The sequence below is a fragment of the Micromys minutus genome (assembly GCF_963924665.1).
Source record: "Micromys minutus genome assembly, chromosome: 2".
Lineage (NCBI taxonomy): Eukaryota > Metazoa > Chordata > Mammalia > Rodentia > Muridae > Micromys > Micromys minutus.
Window position 1 is genome coordinate 41905327 of NC_137971.1, and position 11614 is coordinate 41916940.

The window sequence follows — 11614 nt, forward strand, 5'->3', positions numbered from 1 at the left end:
TTTCAAGAACTCAGACTCTCTGCCACCCCCATACCATGCTTCTGTCTCTTTCTTATCATATCCTCTTTGGCAGGTCTGATTTGTTTCCTAGCTCAGTCTCTAAAGATGAAACTGATCTTCCTCTTTAGTCTCACACCTGTCCCAAGTACAAGGGAAACTAGAAGACAACAGCAATTTCATCGGGAAAGACTGTCCTCTCCTATGTTCCAAGCTACTGGTTCTTACACCTCCCCGCCCCGTCCCTTCACTGCAAGATAAGTCATCTCAGAGCTCAGACGAGCTCTGAAAAACAAGCAAGAGTCTCTACAGCAATGTGTGGGGTTGGTGGCACAAGCCATGATCACAAGTCTTGAGGATTACATTGGGAGTATAGTCAGACTTGTCTGGCTCCTGTAACTCCTAATGGGAACCTTCATTCTTAAAGAGTTGAATGAGTACTGATATCCTCTGAATCCTTTCCTTGCTACAGGAATTTTAAAAGGGGGAGGAGGGGTGGCCAGGCTTTTAATACCAGCATTCAGAAGGAAGAAGCAGGTGGATCTCTGTACTTTCAAGACAGCCAGGTATACAGAGACCTTATAATGTTTCTTAAAAGGAGGCAAGATCCTTGGGGTGGGGGGACTGGAAGGGGGTCCTTGAAGGCTATGAGCACTACACTTGGTAGGTCTATTCAGGATCATAAATACACCTTATAGTAACAATCAGCCAGTAAATCTGAAACAGATACAGGAGTCAAGCTGACGGGGGAAGAGAGAAAAAAATAAATCAAACTTTATTCTAAGGACTACAAACATTCAGACTAATCAAGGTACTGGACTTTCTTATAATACATCAATAATACAGTTTTGAAAGTCTAGAGAATTAAGCCCTAAACCACATACCATATAATTGCAAAGTAACAACTGTTTAACAAAATGTGAGATGGCATTAGCCATGAGCATTGATATACTTAATGAGGACATAATTAACAAGCTAATCTTACTTAGAATATAAAACAAACAAAAACCCACAGATCTATTTTGTACTGTCCATGCTTGTTTTCTAACTTTCCTTTATAAATTCACTGATAATTAAGGCTTTCTTCAAGTATGGGGTTTCCAACATCAAAAATTCTATTTTGAAGGCTATGATATTGCTCAGTCACACAACACATTCACAGGACTGAGTTCCATCCCTCCCCACACTGCCACCACACACACATGCAGAGATCAAGTCTGTGTTGTATATATGTGTGTGTGTGCGCACGCTCGAGTGTGTTGTTCAAATTACCTATTTTAATGTACATACTCCCACTAGGGAGTGGCTGTGCCCCAGCAAACCAGTTGCTATTCAACAAAAGATTCAATGCATCGATGAGCCCAAAGCAATCGAAATGCCAGCCTTCTGACAGCATAAGCAAGTCAAGCCACCAAGTTACAGCAAAGGGGAAACCAGGCGATATAAAGATGTGCAACTCAAACTTTCTCCATCCTGAAGCTACAAAGACTTTAGATGAATATTAAATTATATTTAAGTACCTGATCATAGAAAACTAATTTTTACTTTGAAAACATAGAACCACACTTTTAATAAAGTCAGGCCTGGGTTGGGTAGGACCTGGCTGTTTCTGTTTCAATTCCAAGCAAGTCTATAAATGCAGTTTGTTTTACTTTTCTTAAAAATCCAACACATATTCGCACCTGACCACCATATAGTTTTGAGCACACACAAGCAACCTCTAAGCCACATGGTTGTTGGATATGCCAAATGGGAAGAAAATAAACAAAACTCATAAAAAATGTTAAAGAGCAAAAACATCTACTCTTCAAAAAGGCAACATGTAGCCACCATATGGCTTAAAGAAGGGAGGAAAGCCTAGTTCAGTGGTCACACTTGCCTAGCATGTAAGGCACTGGGTTGGATCCTCAGTACTGTGCAGAAAAGCAAAAGCCCTGATGTGGAGTGATCAAGGCCACTTCAACCTGAAGTAACTCCACACAAAGAATTGGGACACTACCAGGAAGTGACCTCATGGGGAATGAGTGATTCAAGGCTCACAAAGTTTGCAGGATTGTAAAAATACATTAATGTACAAAATAATAAAGGTAAGTCTAGATTTCCCTTCTTGGGTAAGCCATTTGTGTGGTGCATTTCCTGGGAAGCTTCTGTTCAGCAGTGCACACTTGCCTGGCTCGCCAGCACCAGCACACACGGTCACAAGAACTTCGGCCAGTCTTCATTTTCCTCAGTAACTTGCTTTTCCACCCACACTCAGACTTTATTTTCATTACAAGACACTAGCTTTCTAGTGCTACATTTTAATCAACATATTACATTTAGAGTCTTGATTTCTGAATGAAGCTTTTAGTACTATGCAACATGATGGAGTTAAGTGTTGGAGACGTCTTGACAGCTACAGGGAAACGCTTGATTTCAAATATGATCCAGATGAGACTGTATCAGAAGCACTGAGACACTCAGTGTGGTGACAGGTAAGGGACTTCCCATCAGTGGCCATTCATAATTTTGCCTTTAGAAACTTGGAAGAAACTGTCATCTTTGAGTTTCAAATGTTCTGGTAAATCCAGTTGTTTTTTAGCTTCTTCAATATCACCTTGAATCGCAGAAATAAGTGACTCTGGGGAAAAAAAGATAAGCTTCTAATCATACATGCTACTACTCTTTTGCTCAGCCCCTCTGAAAAACACAGACTAAGCACCCTAACTACAGCTCTGGGAAGGGACACAGACTCGGTCAATGCTGGTACTGTCTCTTTCTCCGGGAAAGCCAATGTTACATAAAGTGTTCTCTTGTAAACTGACCCTTCACATCCCAGGGTTTAATTGTTACACTACAGCAACAGGCACCTGGAAAGAAATCACTAATTACCGTTTCTTACACTCCAGCACCTCCTGCCCAGCCAGCCTTGCAGGGTCAGATGCCAAGTGACACCACTCACTACTTATGACTTGGGTGTCTCTTGGAATTCATTTACTAGAAACTAAGTCCTTAAGGTTGAAGGTATTTGGGAATGGGAACTTTGGGAAGTGGGCCAGGAGGGCAGAATGGATTCCTGAGTACAGAGAATGGCTGCCACACAGTGAGCTCTCTGCCCCACCCCATGATGCCCACCACTGAGGCAGCAAGAAGAACCTCACTAAGCACTGAAGACATGTGCCTACCATGCTCTTGACCCCAGAACTATAAACCACACACACACCTGCTCTAGATCAGGGCAGCAGAAAACAGACTAAGGCAACTGACTTAGTCTCTGTGTGATAACTTCCTTGTCAACGAGATGGGCATGACAACACCCCACATGGCTACTGAGGGTGAGAGAGATTAACTTGTATGATATTTAAAATAGTGCCTAACATGCAGTAAAAGTACTCAAATACATGCCTGTCATCAAACCTACCCAGCAGTAAGCAGCTGTAATAGTACTGAAGATGAATAAAACTCTTACCTAGAGAATCAAAGTTCTTTTCAGGTCTGAGGTAGCCAACAATGGCCACGTTGAGAATTTCCCCATAGAAGTCTTCTTTGAAGGTATGGATGATATGGGTTTCCTACAGACAAAAAGGTTAAAATGATTCCAACAGTTGGGGCAGGATGGGGCTGTAGAGATGGCTCAATAACTAGTTCAAAGGGTCCTCTTCCAGAAGACCTAGGTTTGGTCATCATGGTCTAGAGGTCTACATAGTTCCAGGCCAATGAGGGCTGCGCCACAGAGAAACCCTAAGTTGAAAAACAACAAACAAAACCCTGAAGTTCATCCAGTTGGTTTCCATTTTCTCTTCCTTCCTTGCTGGGGATCAAGCTCAGTGTTTCATTCACTGTGTAAACACTTTAAAGACACTGCACCCTGGGTCTCTGCAGGCAGCCCTCCATGCAGCTCAGGGTAGTCTTGAGCTCCCCTGGCTCCTGCCTCTTGGGGACTGAGACTGCAGGCATGTACCTCCAGGATGCTCAGAGCCTTCAGCTACGGCTAAGAAAGGAGCCTCAGTTGCTACACGTCTTCCCTGTCTTCTCAATTTAGAGGGGAGTACTTGGCACACATTCTCTTTTATATCCACATTTCAAAAAGACCCTTAAAGATAAGAGCAAAAGGAAAAAAAAACGAGCTTTTCCAAAACTGATACAGTAAAACCAAAAGTATCCAAAAAAAAAAAAAAAAAAAACTTGAAGAGAACTAGGGAATTTACACCAACAAGAATCAGGCCTGCTGGTGCAGACCTGTGACTCCAAGCCTCTTGAAAGGCTGTGGCAAGAAGATCCTCCCAGTCTGTGCTCCAGAGCAAATTCACAACCATCCCGGGCTCCTTACTGAATAAAACAGAAGGGTTCGGGCTCTTGGATGCAGCTCAGTGTTAAGGACTTGTTAGCTATCAAGGTCTCAGGCTCACTTGGGAAGAGGAGTGACAATCCTATGGACAGTCAGTGTGCTCAAGGGCCCAAGGAAGGACAACAGCTTCTGCAATCCCAGCACTCAGGAGCTGGTCAAGATTAAGCTATGGAGAACCTTTTCCAAAAACAAGTGAGATGGCTTAGTGGGTAGAGGTGGTTGGCACCAATCTAGAAGACCTGAGTTTATGCCCCAATTAGATTATTAAAACACTAACTATTAATGAAAATTATCTGGGCTGTATTAAGATGAACAGACAACACTATTTTATTAGGGCAAAATATTCTTCATAGATAGCTGATATTAACAAATAATATTAAAAATAAACAGCCTGCCCTGAACTGTATGAGCATCCTGATCATGGGTAATTGAGTTTTTCTTATCAGAAGAATTCAAGGCAGTCCAGAAACGGGCTTGATAATATTATTTCTGTTATCTGAATAGCTTACAAAGGAAATGAAACAACCTTTCCTCCCTTTTCCATCCTCTCCCCACAGAACACCAGGTGAGTGCTCTCAAATCAACTTTTTCTTATCTCTCCAACAATTTTCAGCCCACTACATAATCAACACAACCTTAGGGACTTGAACTCCTTAGGAGTTCACGGTCATCACTATTACTGCAGTTCTCAACCCGTGGGTCTTGACCCCCTTGGCAAACCTCTATTTCCAAAAATATTTACATCATGATTCATAGCCATAGCAAAATTACTGTTATGAAGTAGCAATGAAAATACTTTCATGGCTGGGTGTCAGCACCACATGAGGGACTCTATTAAAGGTTGAGACTCTGCGGTTTTCTGTGACACACCTCTCTCTTATTAACCTCTCTTATTAACTCCTCAAAGTTAAACGTTTACCACAGGCCTGGAACTCAGGAGGCAGAAGATGATTCATGAGTTCAAGGTCAGTCAGAGTTACAGAGCAAGACCATAAAACAAAACTCTACCACGTGCACTGCTTTTTTCATACACTTGGGCTACAAAATCCAACAAGTGTATAGAAGCTGTGGAGAAAAGAAGGGCGGAAGACTAGACCCTCAGGGTGATTTTAGAGAGGGGCTAAGAGGGCAGCCAAGTAGAAAGCTGGCCTAGCATGCTGTGGAGCTGGATATGAAGCCTAGTTCAATTCCCAGCAACATCAGTTTAAAAAAAAAAAAAAAAAAAAAAAAAGGAAAGAAAAAACAGGAGAAAGAGAACAGGGATGAGGTTAAATCACACTGCAGTAAGCAGTGTATCTATGCAAAGAAATGCTTTTTAAAGAGCCTCACTTTTGAGTCTGTTCAGTGGCCCATGCTTGAAATCCTGGTACTTACAAGGCTGAAATAAAAAGACCCTTAAACCACAAGACTTGATGGCACATGCCCTTAATCCCAGCACTAGATCTGGAGAGGTGCAGGTTGGGGCAGAGGCAGGTGGATAGATCTCTGGGATGCCCAAGCCAGATTTGGTTACACAGTGAGACTGAGTCTCAAAAACAAACAAAATGATACTTTATTTTCACTTCTTATAAATATAAATGCATAAATCATTACAAAAATATTGTTTTAAATACCTGGTAGCCCACATCTGTCATCTAGCACAAGGAAGTCTAGAATAAGAAGACTCAAAGTGTAAGCTACAGTTTCCCCATGTCAAACAGAAAAATGACTGAATAAAACAGGTAATTTTGAGGGATGTGGAAATGCCCACTTATAGGACATACTGAAAACAAAAAGCAATACAACGGAAGTCCTTCCTTCTAGCAATTACTCTATTTTGAGACAGGATCTCACAACACAAGCCAGGCTCTTGTCCTCATACACCCCCCCCCCCCCCACGCATTAGGGATGGAGTGTGGTAACAGGCGTGTCCAACAGAGTTGTAGCAGTCACTTTAAATTGAAACGGAGGGCTGAGGTGACAGCTCAGCAGTTAAGGGCACATGAGTTTGGTTTGGTTCCCAGTCCCCAAGCTGGACAGCTCAGGTTAATTCCAGCTCCAGTGTATCCCTGCTATTTGTCTGATGAATTAGGATCTCTCTAGTAGTCTTGGAACTATATACACCCACCTACCTCTATAACCCACTGAGATTAAAGGCGTGTGACACCACACATACCCTGTCTATTCCTGAACTCAGAAAGTCTCAGACTCAGGTACACCACCATGTCTGGCAATACTCTACTTTGAAACCTTTGAAGTAAGCTGAGGAATTCTGTGTGCACTCAAAAGAGCAAAATGTGACTCTTACCATGGACTTTTTCACATTCTTGTAGTATGGATTCCATCCTATGCTCACCACCATTTTATGGACATCTCCACTCCCAACGCTGGCCCAGCCATAATAAATGCCAGTGGACACATCAGCTGGAAGATTGTCTACTACTTGTTCAGGAAAATTGGCTAAATAAAAATGAAAGTAAATAGATACTCAATGCTACAAGTTTCACATTAGATATTGATTTAAGATGCGGTAAAAGGTTAGCCTGAATCATTACACTCCCGGGATCTTATTTTCTAAGACTACCACACCAACAACCCTGTCCCTTCTGAGTTGGAATTTTTTCTCTTCAGACAGCTCAGGTTAGAAATGAGGCAGAAGCATATAAATCTCTCTCTCAAAAAAAAAAAAAAAAAAAAAAGTCACACGAAAATGCCCAAGTGGAAACAAAGACACAACATAAACGCGGAGATTCATTGGAAACTACCCATCTAGTCCCACACTCCTCAGGAGGCTGGACCCAGAGTTCAGGAAGTAAGCGGAAGCCTGGGAAACGGGAACGAAACCCCACCCCTTTAAATTAAAACAAACAGAAAGTCCCTGCTCTTTCCTAGTAACGCTCCTAAGCAAGGTCATTCACTTAAAATGGTTCTTATTTTCAAAATACACAATCCCAAATCCCAATCACAAGGGTTGATTTAATAGATCAGGGAACAGCCCAAGGTATTACTTTTAAGAATAGGCAATCGAGCCTCGATTACTAAAGCTTAGGTAGTCAGATCAAATAAACGCTGGCTCTCATAGAACTACCCGGGTTGTCATGGATCACTACACAGTAACATCAGAAGAATAGAACTCTCAACAGCTTGAGAATTCGGCCAATCCAACCTGCAGTACCTTCCAGGACGTGGCTCCGCAGCTCGTCGCCAGCAGCAGGGGCGAGACCACCGTGTCCCCTGCCCACGGCCCCACGACCCCGCGACGCGCTCACCTGTGGGGATGCCCAGTTGCTTGGAGCCACGGCCGAAGCCGCGCACCACCTGGCCGCGGCAGAAGAACGGCAGGCTCCTCATGACGCTGACCTCGGAGGACGCGGGCTGCTCCTCGCTCGGTGCCTGCGACGGAGCCGCCGTGAGTGCGGCGCTCTGGCCCGGACCAGCCGGGAATCCCGCGGGAGCTCGGCCGGGGGAGCGGGACACAGGCCGCTACCAGTGCCCGCCCTCAGGACAGCCGCCAGACGCCAGAACCCACCGCCGCTCTGCCGGAACTGTGACAACCGCGGCGAACGCAGAGGTCCGCGGCCCAGACGACCGGCCTGCTCGGCTTCCGTTGCTCCCCCGCGATAGCCCCGCCCCGCCTCAGGGATCCGCCCGGAGGCCTCGCCTCGATCTGCGTCGTCTTGGTGGAGACCCAACCTCGTCCTGGGTCCAACCCCTGAGGCTGAGGCCCCGCCCTTGCCGCTGTGGCCCCGCCCTCACCCGTGGACCATCCTTCAAGCCTTTTCAGCTTTTCAGCCTGGGCTTTGCCCAAATAAGCATTGCTCACAAAATAACCCAGGTCGTTCTATTTTCCTCCACAGTTTGAATGAAATTCTGCCCAGTCTTTGCAGCCACTTTCTTCTCCCTTACTTGGATGTAATTCCGAGAATGTTCAGCTGATGTCAAAAACTGTTTTTCTCTGTATCGGTACAAAGGTGACTTGGTAAAGTCTCATTTCCTTGACTCTAGTACACTAACACAAAACAAGTATTTGTAACTGCGAACAATCTATAGGAACACATCAATAGCTGCATGAAAATGAAACTTGCTGGGCCAGGTGGGAGAAAGAGGCAGGCCGACTTCTGTGAGTTTAAGGCCATTTTGGTCTAAACAGCAAATTCAGCTCACACAGGGCTGCAATAGCTAAAACCAAGCCTCAAATTTAAATGAGAGTATGACACATACTTAGCATCTAGTTTCCTTCCTTTTCTTTCTTTCTTTCTTTCTTTCTTTTTTTCTTTTTTTTTTTTTTTTTTTTTTTTTTTTTTGAGACAGGGTTTTTCTGTGTAGCCTTGGCTGATCATCAGGCTAGGCTTGAATCCACACCCTTCCTATTTTATTTCTCAAAACAAACAAAAAAAATTATCTTAAGCCAGGCGTGGGGTTGCACCCTCACCTTTTTAACCCCAGACTTAATTGAGGCAGCAGAAGCAGGCAGATCTCTGAGTTCAAGGCCAGTCTGATCTACAGTGCGACTTCAGGACAGCCAGGGCTGTACAGAGAAACCCCGTCTTAAACATACCAAACAAAGTACAAAAACATTTATTTTTATTCACCATTTTATCTCCATTCTCTCACTTAGAGAGTGGACTTGGCAATAAACCCAGCATGATGTATCAGGTTCTCATTGCCACGGGTGCTTTATCACTCCAGATGAGGAAACTGAAAACTACCATTCTAACTAACACCAACTATTTGGAATTAAAGATACCTGGAAAACAGCAGTAGAAATAGTCCTACTTGTCTGCGTTAGTACCTGTCTATAATCTTAATACACACAACTGGAATAGAGCCCCTATCCCATTACCACCACCTATGACAAAGAAAGAAATAAGAAACAGCCCACCCCAAACCAGAGGTTTTTGCCTTATCCCTCCACACAATGAGCATCACAACTATGGTAAGTTACTGAAGTCTTACTTTCTTAGGTCTATGTGGCCCATGCTGGCCTCAGTATCTCACTCCTGGGATTATAGAATAGGTAGGTATGGAAAATAAAATTCTAATTCTTTTCCATTGCGTCTTGGTAGCCTTCGGCAGCTCCCTTCTACTTAAGACTGAAGTTGCCCGTCTAGACTCTATTTCTGTTTCATCTAGTTATCAAACCAGAGTCTGTCAATGCCAGTCAAAAATGGGACCCAAAATGCTTGGAGACGTTCAGGTGTGTAGACCATGTGATTTATCATCTTTCACATTCATTAATAGTGTTCTGCTGTATTTGGTTCAGGAAATACACTACTGAGCCTTCTTAATTAGCATTTCTTTTGCAAATCTAGAGGTGGGGGAGAGGTCAAGTTTAGTGCTTTTAAATACAAAAATTATCCAAAATATTTTTATTGCTCCTCCTAAATTGCATTTGCAGCACTCAACCTCTGCCTGCAGGGAAGGGGACCATGAAGGGAAGGGGACCCTGAAGGGAAGGGGACCCTGAAGGGAAGGGGACCCTGAAGGGAAGGGGACCCTGAAGGGAAGGGGACCCTGAAGGGAAGGGGACCCTGAAGGGAAGGGGACCCTGAAGGGAAGGGGACCCTGAAGGGAAGGGGACTCTGAAGGGAAGGAGACCCTGAAGGGAAGAAGACCATGAAGGGAAGGAGACCCTGGAGACAAGGGGACTCTGGAGGGAAGGGGACCCTGCAGGGAAAGGGACCCTGAAGGGAAGGAGACCATGAAGGGAAGGAGACCCTGAAGGGAAGGGGACTCTGGAGACAAGGGGACTCTGGAGGGAAGGGGACCCTGCAGGGAAAGGGACCCTGAAGGGAAGGAGACCATGAAGTGAAGGAGACCCTGGAGAAAAGGGGACTCTGGAGGGGAGGGGACCCTGCAGAAGGAGAGCCTCCAGCACAGTTGTCTCTTCAGGAAGAAATGTCAGTGACAGTAAACTGGGAACTAGTGAAGGAAAAGATTGTCTCTTCAGGAAGAAATGTCCCAGTGACAGTAAACTGGGAACTAGTGAAGAAAAAGATTGTCTCTTCAGGAAGAAATGTCACAGTGACAGTAAACTGGGAACTAGTGAAGGAAAAGATAGTCCTTCAATGAACAATTTTAAATGGGTCTAAAGAAAAAGTTAATATTAAGAAAATAAACATCAATTAAAATAGAAAAATCAGGCCAGACAGGATGGTGTACACCTTTAAACTCGGCACTAGGATGGATAGCTCTCAGTTTAGGACCAGCCAAGGCTACATGGTGAGACCTTGTCTTTCCTTTTTACTTTTCTTTTTTCTTTTCTTTTTTATTGTATATTCTCTGTATTTACATTTTAGATGTTATTTCCTTTCCCCCAATCCCATCCCTCCTCCCCCTCCCATTGCCTCCATGAAGGTGCTCCCTCTCCCAACCACCCTCTTCAAACTCAGGACCTTGGCATTCCCCTACACTGAAAAAAATGAGCCTTTACTGAATCAAAGTCTTCTCCTCCCATTGATGCTGGAGAATGCTGTCCTCTGCTACATATGCACCTGGGGTCATAGGTCTCTCCATGTGAACTCATTGGTTGGTGTTACAGTCTCTTGGAGCTGTAGAGGGTTTGGTTGGTTGAAAATGTTCTTCCCATGGGGTGGCAGACCCTTTCAGCTCCTTCAGTTCTTTCTCTAGCTCCTTTCCTTGGAGTCCCCGTGTTCAGTCCAATGGTTAGCTGCAAGCATCCTCCTCTGTATCAGTATGGCTCTGGCAGAGCCTCTGAGGAGGCATCCATATCAGGCTCCTGGCAGGAAGCACTACTTGGCACCAGCAATAGTGCATGGGTTTAGTGGCTGTATATGGGGTGGATCCCCAGGTGAGGCAAAGTGAGACTTGGTCTTAAAAATAAACAGACCAAAAGATAAGGAGACCACACTACACACCCAACTGCTAAAATCCAACATGCTGATAACATTAACTACTAGGATGTGAAGGGCAGATTGTCGACAATACAAAATGGGGCAGCTGATTTCAAGACTCTTGGCAGTTTATAAACCTAAACATACTTTTTCTCTAAAGTCCAGCACTTAGGCCAGTTGTGGCAGCACATGGATGTACTCCCAGAGCTCTGGAGGCTGAGACAGGGAATCTCAAGCTTCAGGCTAGCCTTTGAGAGCAGACATATAAAAGTCTTCCTTTGAGAACAGATATAAACATCTTCCAAAAAGTCTTAGTATTAAAAGCATAATATTTTATTATATCATGTAAATATATATTTTGTGGCTCAAAGTTTCAAAATTGACTTTAGGCAGTGCAGATCCACTCAGTGAGAACACATTAATATGGCAGGTATAGACACGGATAATTTTTCTTCAA

General features: G+C 44.1%; 1 protein-coding gene across 1 annotated transcript; it reads right to left on the bottom strand.

The window, feature by feature from the left end:
* Positions 1–749: 749 nt before the first annotated feature.
* RFK (riboflavin kinase) lies at positions 750–7884 on the bottom strand. Its single transcript, XM_080911642.1, has 4 exons — positions 7573–7884; positions 6612–6763; positions 3446–3548; positions 750–2617 (listed from the first exon to the last, which is right to left on the bottom strand). Exons 1-4 carry the CDS (start codon positions 7652–7654, stop codon positions 2487–2489), a joined length of 468 nt encoding a protein of 155 aa, XP_080767768.1. The 5' UTR covers positions 7655–7884; the 3' UTR covers positions 750–2486.
* Positions 7885–11614: the final 3730 nt, after the last annotated feature.

Bases quoted from the DNA above. Each gene is read 5' to 3' on its own strand.
- RFK (XM_080911642.1), bottom strand. From the start codon at position 7,654: ATGAGGAGCCTGCCGTTCTTCTGCCGCGGCCAGGTGGTGCGCGGCTTC. The intron at 3,549-6,611 runs GTAAGAGTCACA...TTTTGTCTGTAG, and splicing joins AGAATGTGAAAAAGTCCATG to GAAACCCATATCATCCATAC. The intron at 2,618-3,445 runs GTAAGAGTTTTA...TTTTTTCCCCAG, and splicing joins AAAGAACTTTGATTCTCTAG to AGTCACTTATTTCTGCGATT.